At 53.8% G+C, this 16,999-nt stretch overlaps 1 protein-coding gene across 1 annotated transcript in view; it reads left to right on the top strand.

Moving 5' to 3' along the window:
- Positions 1 to 12,070, top strand: part of LOC147659537 (putative splicing factor, arginine/serine-rich 7) — a gene marked incomplete at its 3' end in the record, with an annotated part of 238,441 nt that extends 226,371 nt beyond the window's left edge. Inside the window, exon 9 of the mRNA XM_086951663.1 lies at positions 11,918 to 12,070. Within this exon, the coding sequence (XP_086807789.1) occupies positions 11,918 to 12,070 (153 nt within the window). The remainder of the gene's footprint in view (positions 1 to 11,917) is intronic.
- Between the last annotated feature and the right edge of the window lie 4,929 nt (positions 12,071 to 16,999).

Below are 16,999 nucleotides of genomic sequence, written 5' to 3'. Positions count from 1 at the left end.
CTGTGCAGATTACTTTTCAGTTACTTTTTAGATTCCTTTTTAATTAACTTTTTCTACTCAGTGTGATATGCCTAGATATCACACTGGGGTACAAAAGGGGGTTGTGATGGACGGAGCATCTGAACCAATCAAACACTCACACCCAGTCAAAAGATCTGGGTTTAATCCATCACCGTTCTTTAGCCCACTCTGCCACCCCAGTTCAGACATGGCTATATGCAAATCAGTCTGACCCCGTGCCTCATGGGAACAGTCCAGCCCGAACTGCCAAACCATGCCTTCCCTGGACCGGAAACAAGCTTCCGAGGACCGGTTTCTGGCATTCCAGCAGTCTTCAGCCCGGCTTGCTTGAATCCAGTGGCAAAGTGAGCAAGGGACTCCGGTCTGAGCATACTCTGCCACACTTATGGCAGCCAAAAGCAGTACAAAAGGGGGTGGTAATGGGCGGAGCATCTGAACCAATCAAACACTCACACCCAGTCAAAAGACCTGGGTTTAATCCATCACTGTTCTTGGGTGAATGTATGACATTGTACTGCATTCTGTCCATCAACTGTTGTTTTTGCATTTGTCACCCCGAGTGGGATGGGTATGCTCAGACGTGAGTCCCATGCTCTCCACACCACTGGCGTCAAGCTATCCTGGCTGACGGCTGATAGCCAGAAACGGGTCCTAGGATGCTTGATTGCGGTCCAGGAAAGACATGGCTTGGCAGTTCGGGCTGGACTGTTCCCATGAGGCACAGGGTCAAGGCTGATTTGCATATGGCCATGTCTGATCTGGGGTGGTGTGGAGTGCAAAAAACGATGGATTTAGGCCCAGATCTCTGTACTGGGGTGAATGTATGACATTGTACTGCATTCTGTCCATCAACTGTTTTTGCATTTGTCCCCCAGAGTGGGATGGGTATGCTCAGACGTGAGTCCCATGCTCTCCACACCACTGGAGTCAAGCTATCCTGACTGATGACGGCTGATAGCCAGAAACCGGTCCTAGGATGCTTGATTCCGGTCCAGGAAAGACATGGCTTGGCAGTTCGGGTTGGACTGTTCCCATGAGGCACAGGGTCAAGGCTGATTTGCATATGGCCATGTCTGATCTGGGGTGGTGTGGAGTGCAAAAACGATGGATCTAGGCCCAGATCTCTGTACTGGGGTGAATGTATGACATTGTACTGCATTCTGTCTATCAACTGTTTTTATATATATCACACTGGGGCATTTCCTAGAGAAAAGGTAAGTAAAATCAATTGTGTACAGTTGTAGTGTTTCAGATTTTCATACAATTCAACTAAACACTTTTCAAGGAAAAACAGTCAATATATTCCTATGGACAGAAGTTATTGGTTAAAAGGTAGGTACTTGGTTTTTGGGGTTGAGTTTCTGGGGTTAGAACAAGAGTTCCCCCAGGGTCAATAATGCACCTTAAAAGCACCCTCAGTGGCACTAGGGCGGCCGGGTGCAGAGTTCTGAGGCCCAATGTTATCCAATGAAGGATAGGGGGACGAGCAGGTCACATGGTTGTGAGAGCAAAGGTCCTGTGTTAGGCTCAGGGCAAAGGGGGATCCGTGTTACCACCCAAAAGTACACCCGCAGCGACGGCTTGGTGCAGGGTGCGTTTTGGCGTCTTGTGCCCTGTTGGTTTCAACAGAGATTCTCCGGTTTCAACAAAGACTGCAGGCTCGGGGATGAAGATCTTCTGGAGGTGACCACCGGTTGGAGAGGTAAGTTGGGATGCCTGGGGATGTATGAACCCCGTCGGTGGGCCACTCAAGGCTGTGGGACTTGTGATGCAGGGGTGTCTTTGGGCGTCTGGTTTCTGTTACTAGCTCCGGTCGGGGGAATCCTCCAGAAAGAGGCGGCAGGCTTCGCTTGGAGATTTGAGGCAGATCAGAGATCACCAGATCTCATGTCAGGATTTCCGGGGAGTGTTGGTCCACTTGAATTCGGGCTGTGGGCGACGGGTGCAGATTGGTCTAGACTCACAGATTTGGCTGGAGCCAGAGTCTGTGGGTTAACAAATCCGTTATTCACGGGAGACAGTCTTTTCTGTGGAAGGCACGGGAGGCCCTCGAGGTTGCTGCCTGCAGGACATACCAGGATTTCCTTCTGCAGGTTAGAAGTGGGGACAGGCCGGTAGGGTTGGGGCCAAGCCAGTGGGCACCCTCCTCGTCTTAGCTTCAGCACGGATTTTCGGTCCTCCTTCTTTTCCTCTTTGTCTATTCTTGTCTGAGGAGGCACTGTTCAAGGGTGCCCCTAAATACTAGATTTAGAGGCTTACAGATAAGTAAAGGTTGGGACCAATGGGTCCCTTCCTTGGGGTGGGTACACCCCCTATTATGCCACCCTCCAGTGGGAGGGGGTCATATGCCTTGTTGGACAGGCCACATGACGGGCCGCTCTCCCCCGGCTCGACCAGGCCCGAGCCCAGTCACGCAAGCACCACACACCACCATTGCACGCCCTGCGTCCCCTCAGGGACCCCTGCCCTCGAACATGATAACCTCGTGGGTCCGATCCACTGCCGGCCCATGCACCCAGCCCGGGCCGCCATCTTGGACACCTCGCCACGAGGCCGCCTGGCCCCCGATCGACCTCAACCCTGGGCCTAGCCCAGCCTCAGACAATCCGGCACCACCCTCCACCCAGGAGGTGAGCGGGCTACTTGGCAAGTCAATGGGAGAAAGAGGTGCCGATGGCTCTCCCCCCGCCCAGTGCCGCTCGCCCATCGCCTCCCCGGGCGCTGGCTCCACCCCCCTGCTGGGTGTCTGGACTCCCTCATCCCGGACCTCCCGACCTCCAAGTGCGAGGGTCCGGACATCAAAGCACGCCAGCCCTATAACTGGGGCAGCTCCAGAGCAGGAAGTCAGTTGTATCTTGGAGTCGAGAGACGTAAGAGGAACTCATCCTGGACGGACTACTGGCGCTGCCGTAGCTCTGTCCTGTGCACCATCGTCCTGCCTGTTGGCGCTGCCACAGCCGTCGTAACCTTCATTCTTCATCGTCGTCCGGATCTGCTGGCGAGGCCGCGGACCGTTGTAACCGTCATCTTCATCGGGACCTGCTTGGCTTCTCCACGGCCCGTCGACCATCCTTCATCCATCTCGGGACCTGCTTGGCTCCTCCACGGCCCGATCAGCAACCACGCCGAGCTCGAGGATTGAGAGCTATTTAACTCATTGGTAACTAAGACTGTCCCGCTACCCTTTCTCCTCAACCAGAGATCAGAACCGAGGGGACCCCTGAGTCCAGACCTCCTTGTATCATAACGACGTAACCTAAGAATTGCATATAAAGTCTCGTTAACCTTCAATCTTGTGTGGTGTCCGTCTGTGGGGGGGAAGTTACTTACCTGTACAGTCGTTGGAGACGGCTCTCCCTGGAGACCTCTCCCCGTAATCTCGGCCGACCCTCCCGGTCCGTCTAACATTGGTGGCCAGCGGCGCGATCCGAATCACCGCATAACGTACAGAGAGTAGCTCACCCCACAACGAACAACAAATGTCGACTAAAGAGAGCGGATCAACTGAGAAGTTCCAAATGGAAAAACTAGAGGAATACAGCCATCGTGAACTAAAGCAGTTCTGCATCGAACTAGGTATCGCTACCACCGGACTAAGTACCAAGGACGATTTTAAGCATGCCCTAGAATCTTGGGCAGAGACCGGGGATGTCGAAGCCCCTGAGCAAAGCACCGCGAAAAATACCAACACGGCCCCTGAGGGGCAAAGAACCAGTCTCTCGCAAGACGAGATCCAAGAAAGAGAAAAAGCCCGACTACACGAACTCGAAATGGCCCGACTCAAGATGGACATAGAACTCAAATTGGCCGAGCAAAAAATAAACTTAGAGCACCTTCGCCTCCGAGAAGAAAGAGAGGAGAAACAGAGGCAAAGGGAGCTCGAGGAAAAAAGACTAACGTACGAGCACGAACGGAACCTAGCCGAGATCAACCTGCGCAAACAAAATAAAGAGTTAGGGGTGCCCGACAGACCGTCCACCCCAGGGACCGCGGAGAAAAAAGTGCACATCCCCAAGGATGTGGTCCGAGAATATTTTCGAGAAGACGACATCCAGCAATGGTTTAAGGCCTATGAAATCGCGATGACTGCGCACCGGATCGATAGAGCCGACTGGGGAGCCGGCCTATGGGGCAAATTCCTCAATGAGGGCCGCGATACTCTGTTACAGCTCCCAGACCACCAGATGACCTCCTACGACCATATGAAAGCGGCCCTCCTCACCCGCTATGGCCTCACGCCCGAGATGTACCGTCAGAGGTTCCGAGACTGCACACGCATTCCAGGTACAACTTGGGTGGACTATGTAACGTACTTTAGCCGAGCCTTCGAAGGCTGGATCAGAGGGAACAACGTCACGACCTACGAGCAGCTGTTCAATCTGATGGTATGGGAGCATCTGTCCAACAATTGCTTCATTGAACTACGCCAACACCTCCTCGACAGCAAGTTAACCGATCCCCGGCAGCTCGCAGCCGAAGCTGACCGGTGGGAGATCACCAGAGTGGGCCGGAATGGATCCTACGAGCAGAACAGGAACAACAATGGTCACTACCGACCCAGAGGAGGAGGAGGGGGCCAAGGACGAGGAAGAGACAATACTCCGGCCGCCCCCGCTACCAGCACCACCCCCCCGGCCAACCGGGGCAGCACCCCGGCGCGACCGGGATACAGAGCCAATGTTACATGTCACCGATGCCAACGAGTCGGCCACTATGCAAACGACCCAAGCTGCCCGCAGTATCAGAGTCCAAGACCCCGCCAGGTGGCCGCCGCGGCACTAGGGGAAGAACAGATCTCCGAGGAACAAGAAACAGGCGAGCAAGAGTATCAAGAGTGGGAGCCAGCCGCCATGACTCTCGCGTGCTTAGGGGGAAGAGACATGGTCCCGCGGGTCCCCCTACCCGCTAACACCCAGAAGTACAGCCAATGGGTGAGCATCAATGGACAACGGGCCGAAGCCCTTCGAGACACCGGGGCCAGTGTGACAGCCGTCCGCTGTCATCTGGTGACCCCAGAACAATATCTACCGAACGTTCTCTGCCCTGTGCGATCAGCCGACAACTCGGAAAGTCTGTGTCGGATGGCCTGCGTCCCCTTTGAGTGGGGAGGGGTCTCCGGCATGTTGAAGGTAACGGTCCGAGACGACGCCCCCGTGGAATGCCTCCTCGGAAATGACCTGGAAAGCTCCCCGTGGGCAGCCGTGGAGCGAAAAGAACACTTGGGGATGTTGGGCGTCCCAGACTGGGCGTGCGTCACCACCCGGTCCATGGCCGCCCGTGCCAACCATCACCCGGAAGAACCCGAATGGCCGGCGCCACCGCCTCCGGTCGCCCCCGCCGAGACCCCCGACCATGGCATCCCCCTCGAACTTGCTCAACCTTCCGACCTCGCTAATCTTGATCAGTGGGCTCAAGAAGGGGGACCCACACAAGAACAATTTCGTCAGGAACAGAAGACCTGTCCCTCCCTTGAGGGACTCCGACAACAAGCGCTCGCCCAAAGCGCCGGGGATACCTCCGGAACTCATTGGGTCTACTGGGACAATGATCTATTGTACAGCGAGCAACGAATCGCCGAGCTGGGGGCCAACCGAGTACTAGTGGTGCCCCTCCGCTTTAGAGACTTCCTGCTAAACCTGGCCCACGATGCCCCCCTGGCAGGGCACCTGGGACAGGATAAAACCTACAGCCGCCTAGTGACCCACTTCTTCTGGCCCAAAATGAGAAACAATGTGCACCAGCATTGCCGATCTTGCCCCACGTGCCAAGCCAGTGGGAAGAGCGGCCGCAAATTAAAGGCTCCCCTGCAACCCTTTCCAGTAGTCACAACCCCATTTGAGAGGGTCGGGATAGACATTGTGGGACCCCTGGACCCGCGTACAAGACAAGGCCATCGCTTCATCCTGGTACTAGTGGACCACGCCACCCGCTACCCTGAGGCTATTCCTCTCCGGACCGTGACAGCCCCAGTGGTCGGCCGGGCCCTGATGGGGATCTTCTCCCGTGTGGGGTTCCCCCGGGAAGTCGTCAGTGACAGAGGCACGAACTTTATTTCTAAATATATGAAGTCCCTCTGGCAACAGTGTGGGGTCACCTACCGCTTCACGACCCCCTATCACCCCCAAGGAAACGGACTTGTTGAGCGGTTCAATCGCACGCTAAAAGGGATGATCGGGGGATTGGAAGAGCCCCTCCGTCGCCAGTGGGACGTGCTGCTGCCGTGCCTCCTCTTCGCCTACCGGGAGGTCCCACAGAAGTCCCTAGGCTTCAGCCCCTTCGAGCTGCTCTATGGGCACCCAGTACGGGGGCCACTCAGCCTGATCAAAGAAGGCTGGGAGATGCCTCCGGCCAAGAGTCCTCCAGATGTCTTCCGGTACCTCCTCACCCTCCGCAACCAGTCCCGGCGGTTCAGAGACCTAGCAAAAGCCAACCTAGAGGCCAGTCAAGAGGACATGAAGAAATGGTATGACCAGAACGCCTCATCCATTGAATTCGAGCCGGGGCAACAGGTCTGGGTAATGTCCCCCACAGAACCGTGCGCTCTCCAAGACAAATGGACGGGACCCTTCAAGGTAATCGAGCGCAAGGGTCCTGCCACCTATCTGATCGATATGGAGTCCGCCCGGAATCCGCTCCGAGTCCTCCACACCAACAGACTGAAACCCCACTTTGCACGAACAGAACTCAGCCTCTTGATGGCCACAGACAATGGGGTTGAAGACGACTCCGAGCCTCTCCCTGACCTCTTGCGGACCCAGGAGCAAGACGGCTCCGTGGATGGGGTCCGACTCTCGGAGACCCTCACCAGAGAACAACGGCAAGAGTGCCAAGCCCTCCTATCACGGTTCGCCAGTCTGTTCTCCCTCACCCCGGGTGTCACTTCCTGGTGTGTGCACGATGTGGACACCGGAGACAGCCCTCCTATCCGCCACCGGGCCTACCGCGTACCTGATCGGGTACGGGCCTGCATCCAGGCGGAAGTAGCTAAGATGCTCACGCTCGGGGTCATCGAGCCCTCAGACAGTCCATGGGCCAGCCCGGTCGTACTGGTCCCCAAAGCAGCCGCCCCCGGGACCACACCAGAACTCCGGTTCTGTGTCGACTACCGGGGCCTGAATGAAGTCACCAGAACGGACGCACACCCCATCCCCCGGGCAGATGAACTGGTCGACCGAATGGGCGCTGCCCGCTACCTCAGCATCTTCGACCTGACGGCAGGTTATTGGCAGATCGGCCTCACACCCCGAGCACAAGAACGCTCTGCCTTCTCCACCCCCGATGGCCACTATCACTTTACGGTCATGCCCTTCGGCATGAAGAATGCCCCAGCGACGTTCCAACGGCTCGTCAATCAGGTCCTGGCGGGGCTCGAAGAGTTCAGCGCCGCCTACCTGGACGACATCGCTGTGTACAGCCACCATTGGACCGAGCACCTCCACCACCTCCAAGCAGTGCTGCAAGCCCTTCAGCGAGCTGGCCTCACGATCAAGGCCAGCAAATGCCAAATTGGACAAGGGTCGGTGACCTACCTCGGACACCAGGTGGGAAGCGGCCTAGTGGCCCCCCTACAGCTGAAAATTGCCGCCATCCAGAACTGGCAACCCCCTGTCACTCAAACTGAGGTGCGAGCCTTCCTGGGCCTCACGGGCTACTACCGAAGGTTCGTGAAAGACTATGGTACCATCGTGGGGCCTCTCACCGAACTCACGTCAAAAAATCAGCCCAAGAAGGTGAACTGGACCCCAGAGTGTCAAGCGGCGTTCGACCAGTTAAAGGCCGCCATGTGTTCCGCTCCTGTGCTCCAGGCCCCAGACTACAGCCGGGAGTTCGTCGTCCAGACGGACGCCTCCGACCAGGGCATTGGGGCGGTCCTGTCCCAAGTGAACACCGAAGGCCTCGATCAACCGGTGGCCTTCATCAGCCGGAGACTCCTACCCCGGGAACAACGCTGGAGCACCATAGAGAGGGAAGCCTTCGCTGTGGTATGGGCCCTCAAGAAGCTCCGGCCCTACCTTTTTGGCACCCACTTTCGGGTGCAGACTGACCACCGACCCCTGCAGTGGTTGATGCATATGCGGGGGGAAAACCCAAAATTGCTACGCTGGTCCATCTCCTTACAAGGTATGGACTTCACAGTCGAACACCGGCCTGGGTCCGACCACGCCAACGCCGATGGCCTGTCCCGGTTTTTCCGCCTCGACGAAGAGAGTCCCCAAGAGGATGGGTAACTCTCCCCGCCTTCAGCTGGGGGGGACGCATGTTGGACAGGCCACATGACGGGCCGCTCTCCCCCGGCTCGACCAGGCCCGAGCCCAGTCACGCAAGCACCACACACCACCATTGCACGCCCTGCGTCCCCTCAGGGACCCCTGCCCTCGAACATGATAACCTCGTGGGTCCGATCCACTGCCGGCCCATGCACCCAGCCCGGGCCGCCATCTTGGACACCTCGCCACGAGGCCGCCTGGCCCCCGATCGACCTCAACCCTGGGCCTAGCCCAGCCTCAGACAATCCGGCACCACCCTCCACCCAGGAGGTGAGCGGGCTACTTGGCAAGTCAATGGGAGAAAGAGGTGCCGATGGCTCTCCCCCCGCCCAGTGCCGCTCGCCCATCGCCTCCCCGGGCGCTGGCTCCACCCCCCTGCTGGGTGTCTGGACTCCCTCATCCCGGACCTCCCGACCTCCAAGTGCGAGGGTCCGGACATCAAAGCACGCCAGCCCTATAACTGGGGCAGCTCCAGAGCAGGAAGTCAGTTGTATCTTGGAGTCGAGAGACGTAAGAGGAACTCATCCTGGACGGACTACTGGCGCTGCCGTAGCTCTGTCCTGTGCACCATCGTCCTGCCTGTTGGCGCTGCCACAGCCGTCGTAACCTTCATTCTTCATCGTCGTCCGGATCTGCTGGCGAGGCCGCGGACCGTTGTAACCGTCATCTTCATCGGGACCTGCTTGGCTTCTCCACGGCCCGTCGACCATCCTTCATCCATCTCGGGACCTGCTTGGCTCCTCCACGGCCCGATCAGCAACCACGCCGAGCTCGAGGATTGAGAGCTATTTAACTCATTGGTAACTAAGACTGTCCCGCTACCCTTTCTCCTCAACCAGAGATCAGAACCGAGGGGACCCCTGAGTCCAGACCTCCTTGTATCATAACGACGTAACCTAAGAATTGCATATAAAGTCTCGTTAACCTTCAATCTTGTGTGGTGTCCGTCTGTGGGGGGGAAGTTACTTACCTGTACAGTCGTTGGAGACGGCTCTCCCTGGAGACCTCTCCCCGTAATCTCGGCCGACCCTCCCGGTCCGTCTAACATGCCTCACTCTGGTTGGCTGGGTCCCCCCATCTGCAAGATGGCGGGGACTGAGATTTGTGATTCACCTAGTCTACCCCACCTGAGGTGTGGGGTTGGCAAAGGTGGGTACACCTCCTTTCCTCACTTGGTTTTCCCACTGTTTCTCCCCTCCAAAGTGGAGGTCAGAACCTGAGTGGGCTGGTTGTTGGAAGCAGCAAAAGGCCTGGGGAAGCTCACAAAGGTGGCAAGCATTTGAAGCTTTCCCTTCGTGGACCCTGTCCATCCTGGGGGAGGAGGCTTGGCATCTCGTCCCAGGATGTGCATTGTTTCAGACCCTAGAGAGCAGCAGTTTTCAGAAACATTTCTGGTGGTGGCAGCTGGCGAGCAGCCACTCAGCTTGGACACTAATGTTAGGTCGTTTTTGTGCATTTTTCATTAAATCCCTCACTGGCATCAGTGTGGGTTTAATGTGCTGAGAAGTATGATACCAAACTTCCCAGTTTTCAGTAAAGCTATTATGGGGCTGTGGAGTTCTTAATGACAAACTCCCAGCACCACATACTCTTAATGGCATTACTGCACTTACAATGTGTAAGAATTGGCTTAGACACTGTAGAGGTACAGGGTACCCTCACCACTGGTATAGTGCACCCAGCTAGAGGGGTGGCTGATCCATGGCAGGGCAATGGGTTGTAGGCATGGCACACCGGGATGTGTGCCATGACGACTCTTCACTTAGTTCTATTTATTTTATTTATTTTAAAAGTTTTATATAGCGCGAACAAGATCTTCGCAGATATCAGAGCGCTTTACATAGAAGGGTACATGAGGGAACATAGACAAGTAAATCAATAGATCACACAGTACAAATAGTACAAATAAATGACTGCAAAGCCAATCATGTGAATAATAAGACAACTCCGACAAATAAGTAAAGGGGTCAAACATGTAGTTCAGATCGGTGCAGGGTTTTAATAGGGTTCGAGAAAGTAGTTCAAGTGTATTTAGCCATGAGGATAGCTTTTACTTCTTTTTTTAAAGAGTGTAGTGGAGGTGATAAGCCTGGTTTCGGGAGGGAGTGAGTTCCAAATTCTAGGCGCCATTCCTGAGAAGGAGCGCTTGTATGTTTTTTCCTTCCGGAATCTTCGAGGTTTCAGCAGAAGATTGTTTGTGCCTCTCGTGTTTCTAATTCCCCCAGAGATTGTCAGTTTCTGAGCAAGGTAGCCGGGTGAGTTTAGGTGTACCGCCTTGTGTGTCATGCAGGCGATTTTCAGATGTATTCTGGCTTCAAAAGGCAGCTAATTCAGGGATTTTAAGTCAGGGGTAATGTGGGAGTGCTTTTTTGACCCAGTGATGAGTCTCGCTGCAGCATTTAGAGAAGCTTTTAGTGGTGCGGTTGTAGTTAGGGGGAGTCCGCAGAGGGCGGTGCTGCCGTATTCAATTCGTGGGATGACTAGTGCTTGTACTGCAGTTTGGAAGTCTTTGGCTGGGAGGTAGAGTTTAAGTTTCCTCAGAGTATTGATCTGGAAGTTCGCTCCCTTTGTTGCCTTGCTGATATGTTGTTGCATGCTGAGATTGGTGTCGAGTGTTATGCCTAAAGATTTTGCTGAGTCCACGATGGTGGGTTGGACATTGAGTGCGGTTAGGAGTTTAAGCCAATGTTGAGTCGTGGATATCTTCGCTGGAGGTGAGATCAGAAGGAACTCTGTTTTCAGGGCATTGAGTTTGAGGTGATTGTCGGCAAGCCAAGATTGGGTGCATCTGATAGTTGAGTTCAGGAGCAGGATGTCATTGGGTGATTGTAATTTGAGGTAAACTTAGGTGTCATCGGCGTACATGTGGAAGTGTACATTGGATGCTTGTAGCAAGGTGGTGAGAGGTTCCATGACTAGGTTGAACAAAGTTGGGGATAGAGAGGATCCTTGGGGGACGCCTAGCGTTACAGGTATTGGCGAGGACATCCGGTTGTTGCTCTTGAATTTCTGCGACCTGTTGTGAAGAAAGGAAGTGAACCACTTGAAGAAAGGAAGTGAACCACTTCTGCACCAAAACACGCATCCTGCAAAAGTGTGTGTAGGTGTGTGTGTAGGGGTGTAGGTGTGTGTATGTAGTTGTGTAGGTGTGTGTATGTAGGGGTGTGTGTGTAAGTGTAGGGACTCTAAGGGTGGCACAAAAAGTGCTGCAGCCCTTAGGGGCCTTTGCTGGCCACAGTACCCCTGGTACATGTGGTGCCATTTACAAGATGCTGGCATTTGGCCAGGGAGTGCCAATTGGGTTTTATTTTCAATGCACTTTTAGGGATAGATCATAGGCCCTGGGTACCTGTTTGGCAGGAGCCCAGGGCACACTCAGTCAAAGTACTTCAGCAGTTTAGCAAAATGTGGGGGCAACCATGCACAAAGAGGGCACTTTCTTAAAATGCGATACTCCACTTCTATCAATTGCAGTTGTGTGTTTCTTGAACAAGTACTAAAAGTAGTCCCGGAAGTTTGCAATATTTCTTGAAGAAGTATAAATGTCATAAACCTAAGAATTTGTTTTATGTATTTTGGGATATATTGTAAGCTTTTTCAGTATACCTAATCTCTTTTTGTGTTTCAAGGGACCGAAAAAGAGACAAGGATAAAGAAATCAAACCTAAAGCCAAAGAAAGGGAGAAGTCCAGAGAGAAGGATGACAGAACGAGGAAAGACAAGAGATCCCTAACACCTCCCAGAGGCTCTGGTTCTCGTAGGAGATCTCGCAGCACTAGCAGGTTTGATGTTTTTTAACAGTGTATCTGCATAACCATCAATGCCCTTGGTGTTCATGGGAAATAGAATTTGTATATGGATATGTTTGTTCACATGTATGGTAATAGGCAAAGGTATACCAATTAATTCCTTTGGTCCTTTCCTTATTGGGGGGCGGTAAGTGGAACTAGACCGATTTCCTTGGCACACTGCTAAGGTAAAGCTTCCCCAGAAGCCCATAGCTGGATTTTTTCTCCCCTCCAGCGACGAGAAGAGAAGCACATTGAGACCATATGATACACTGTCATTGTGGTCCATTGGTTAATCAGTTCTTGTCTCATATAATAGGCTTAGCCACACAATTGGGGTACAGTTTTTGACAGAGTAGTTTGGTAAAGCTGGAAGGTAGCAATTGTGTGGACCCCCCCCAGATTCAGACACTTTCCTACAGAAATTATAGTGAGAACCACACAAGCTACACCACCCTGGACTCTACTGGGTGTCTAATTTTAAAAAATGACTGGGTTTAGTAGGTTTTCCTGGTTGGAAGCAGAGCCCATGGCGAAGCACTACAGCCACCCAGATCGCCGAAGTGGGGGAATTTTCATGGCAAAACATTTTGTATCCCCAATGGGTTTTGGGACCTATTATGTCACGGTCAATAGATCCATTCACTGGAGTAGGCTTCCATTTTTATTGGGAGAAAAATGGAACCCGGAATAACAGTTGCTGTTAATTGAATTCCTCCATTTTTTTTATAAAGTTCTTTTTAGGTTTCGCCTCGCCGAAAGCTGCGCAGCAGACTTTCGCGCAGGCGAAATCTTAAGTCTACAGTATGTGTGTAGTCCCGCCCCTCTGTTCCATTGGCTAGCTCCATAAATGGAGGCTAGCCATTGGAACAGAGATCTGTCCGTCAATGCCGGAGCAGATTCGTTGGTGTTCCCGAGAATTTTAGGCTTTTGCCCACGTCAAGCGGCTGTGGGCGTGTTTATTTTTTTTATTTTTTACAGCTTTGTTTTCCACCATTTCGGAAGTGTCCTTTGCAGGAGTGGGTTGCGCAATGTCCCGCTGTCCGTTCCCGCACCACTCCCGCTGTCCGTGAGCCCGTTCCCGCCCCCCCTCCCACAGTCCGTGTGCCCGTCGCCCCTCCCGCAGTCCGTGTGCCCGTCGCCCCTCCCGCAGTCCGTGTGCCCGTCCCCCCTCCCGCAGTCCGTGTGCCCACCCCTTTCCCGCTGTCCGTGAGCCCGTCCCCCCTCCCGCTGTCCGTGAGCCCGTTCCCGCCCCTCCCTCTCACCTCAATTCTGACATCTAGTTTTCTGTTTGGGGGCTTGGCACCTCGAGCCATGGGGGCAGGAGGCAGGTGTTTCCTTTTGACTGCGCCACACTTCCTGGATGACCGCCCTTTAGATAACGGAAGTAGGGGCGTGTTGCTGATGGCCATCGCCTTGCTGCCAGGTGACACAGTTTGCTGCTGCTGCTTCCTCTTCTTCGGTAAAAGCAGATCTGGTCCACGCCTGTGCTGGGTGACATTCCCCGGAGAGGTGACCTCTGCTGCTATACCCGGCTGGAACCCCTGATGTGGTTTGGTAAAATGCCAAAAGTTGTACTTTATTCCTATACGACGAAAAACAATTGTTTAATATAGAAAAGACCATCTTTTTTTGATAGTGTACCATCGAGTTTTTGACGTGCTTGCCAATTTGAAAAGGTATTGTCACAACAGCACCGTTTGTCGCCTTTATTCTAGTTTCTTTTAAATTGTTCATTTTACACTGGTACAGTAACTTAACCCGCTCGCGGTTTGTATACTTGTAAATACTGTAGCGAGTGTTTCAAATTATGGTATAGTGAGAAAAGTGACTGCAACAAGTGTGTAACTAATTATTGCTTACTTTTTGAAACACTGTCGCAAAGTTGTGTGCTGCTTTTATTGTAATCGTACGGTGTGATGTTCTTTATTTGAACCCTCACTAATCAAATTATTATACATTTCCTGTCTAACTCCCGGGCATGGCGCAGAAAGTGGTTCTTTAATACTACGTGAGGTTATTATTGTATTGCTTTCATATGTCATTTCATTGTACGAAACCGTAATCGATTCGTCCGTAGGGTGTTAGATATTTTTCCTCGTGGCAGCGATATGTATCGGCGCTTTTCATAATTTCATAATTTCCCATCGCTTTCATAATTTCCCCTCGCTTGCAGCAGACGTTCAATGTTTCTCGTCCTCTTTCCTGTATGTAATACGGTCCTGCGGCCGGGATATATGGGTTCCACATCGCGGCTCATCTCTCGCCTCCTTTGGGTACAGCTGGGAATTCCCCAAGAGTCTGCGTGTTCCTGGATACCAAAGCCCTGCTACCTTGTACGTCAAGCAGCCCCCCCCCGCCCCCGACCTTATTGCGATTTTGAGACTGGCAAGTGAGTGAGTATGTGTACTCAGAGTAGAGAACAGCTATGGTAAGAGTCAAGATTTCTGCTCTGGATGACAGGGAAGGTGGCTGTCTGTCAGTGTGTGTGTGTGTGGGGGGGGTTTCTGTCTGTGTATGTGTGTGTGGAGGGGTGTTCTGTCTGTGTGTGTGGGGTTCTGTGTGTGTGTGGGGTTCTGTGTGTGTGTGGGGGGTTCTGTGTGTGTGTGTGGGGTTCTGTGTGTGTGTGTGGGGGTCTGTGTGTGTGTGTGTGTGTGGGGTTCTGTGTGTGTGTGGGGGTTGTGTCTGTGTGTGTGGGGGGGGTTCTGTGTGTGGGGGGTTCTGTGTGTGGGGGGGTTCTGTGTGTGGGGGGGTTCTGTGTGGGGGGGTTCTGTGTGTGGGGGGGTTCTGTGTGTGGGGGGTTCTGTGTGTGGGGGGTGCTGTGTGTGGGGGGTGCTGTGTGTGGGGGGTTCTGTGTGTGGGGGGTTCTGTGTGTGGGGGGGCTGTGTGTGGGGGGGCTGTGTGTGGGGGGTTCTGTGTGTGTGTGGGGGGGTTCTGTGTGTGGGGGGGGGGTTCTGTGTGTGGGGGGGGGGTTCTGTGTGTGGGGGGGGTTCTGTGTGTGTGGGGGGGGGTTCTGTGTGTGGGGGGGGGGGTTCTGTGTGTGGGGGGGGGGTTCTGTGTGTGGGGGGGGCTGTGTGTGGGGGGTTCTGTGTGGGGGGGGGCTGTGTGGGGGGGGTTCTGTGTGTGGGGGGGGGGTTCTGTGTGTGGGGGGGGGTTCTGTGTGTGGGGGGGGGGTTCTGTGTGTGGGGGGGGGGTTCTGTGTGTGGGGGGGGTTCTGTGTGTGGGGGGGGTTCTGTGTGTGGGGGGGGTTGTGTGTGGGGGGGGGGTTCTGTGTGTGGGGGGGTTCTGTGTGTGGGGGGTTCTGTGTGGGGGGGGTTCTGTGTGGGGGGGGTTCTGTGTGGGGGGGGTTCTGTGTGTGGGGGGGGTCTGTCTGTGGGGTTCTGTCTGTGTGTGTGTGGGGTTCTGTCTGGGTTCTGTCTGTGTGGGGGGTTCTGTCTGTGTGTGTGTGTGTGTGGGGATTCTGTGTGTGTGTGTGTGGGGGGGGATTCTGTGTGTGTGTGTGTGTGTGGGGGGGGTTCTGTGTGTGTGTGTGGGGGGGGGGTTCTGTCTCTGTGTGTGTGTGTGTGGGGGGGGTTCTGTCTGTGTGTGGGGGGGGGGTTCTGTCTGTGTGTGTGTGTGATCTGTCGGTGTGTGTGTGTGGGGTTATGTGTGTGTGTGGGTGCATGTGGCTCTGTGTGTTGCTCTGTGTGTGTGTGTGTGTGCAAATGCAATAGGTCTCGCATTTGCGAGAGATTAAGCTATTGGCATTGTAAATGACAATGCCATTTATTTTTGTTGCTTTCTTTGCCAGTTTTTGCTTTCTTTGACCCTCTTCTGTCCCTGCTTGCCACAGGTTCATTGCCAAGTCTCCAATTGGTTGCCTTGTCCTGGTTTGCTTTCTCTGACCCCCCCCTGACGTTGCTTGTTACTCTTACGTTCCCATTTTACTCTCCCATATCCTCAGTGCACCTTTTGTGTCTGTTCTCTAAACTCCCTCCACCTCTTCATCCGTGTCCCTCGCACTATCACTCACCTATTTCCCATACCACTGTCACTGCCTTCTGTACTCCCCCCCACTGCTTTACTACTACTCCTGTTCTTTCAACTTCCTCTGAGCTCTACCATTCACTCCTTTCTTAGCTCATTTCATCTACTCTTCCCTTCTTTTCTACTTCCCCTGCTCCTCCTATTTTCTTGCCATCGCTGTTTGCACTCTCTCCTCTGTGCTGCTAGTAATACTCGATGCCTGCTGTCCCTGCCCCGTCCCTTTACCTCCCACCTTGACTGCTGTGGTTTATGCTCCCAGTTCCATCTGCCTCTGCTACGTCACCACTTCCCCCGTTGCTGCAGGCGATGCACCCCGCTCGCATTTTGCTCTAGGTAATGGCCCAGGGCACCCAGTTGTACCCCCTCCTCCTTTGCTACAGGTAATATCTCCCGCCTCTTTGCTCCATTTGCCCCTCCCCATTGCTGTCTGCGCTCTGATGCTAGGATGCATGCAATTTAGTCTCTCCAGTGATGGGTGCATTAGTGCGCAGAATATGTAAATCTGTGGGCTGGAAATTTTGTGGTTTCTGTCCGGTTGTCCAGTGTGAGGTCACATGGAGTGCTAATGCTGCTCCTTGCCTTCTGTGTCGCTTGCTATTCTTCCCTTCATCCTGAACCCCAGCCTGGGCTCCTTTCTTCCACCCCTGACAACTTTCATTCCCACTCTGCAGATCCCACCCATTCCTTAACACCCACTCAGCCTTTTTACCTCATAACCTGTTGCCAGACCTCTTCATGTGCCACACACCTTTTCAATCTCTACTACTCCTATTCCCGTACCTTCTTTATATTACCCAGTTACTTTTTTATCTTCTTTGCAGCCTTGGCTGGCTTTGTGTGTGTGCAGCTGGCTTTGTGTGTGGGCGGCTCTGTGTGTGTGTGTGTGTGTGTGTGTGT

This window comes from Lissotriton vulgaris, unplaced genomic scaffold (genome assembly GCF_964263255.1).
Source record: "Lissotriton vulgaris unplaced genomic scaffold, aLisVul1.2 SCAFFOLD_1493, whole genome shotgun sequence".
NCBI classification, from domain to species: Eukaryota; Metazoa; Chordata; class Amphibia; order Caudata; family Salamandridae; genus Lissotriton; species Lissotriton vulgaris.
Note: the sequence above shows the minus strand (reverse complement) of the source record. Positions and strands in the feature narration are given on the sequence as shown.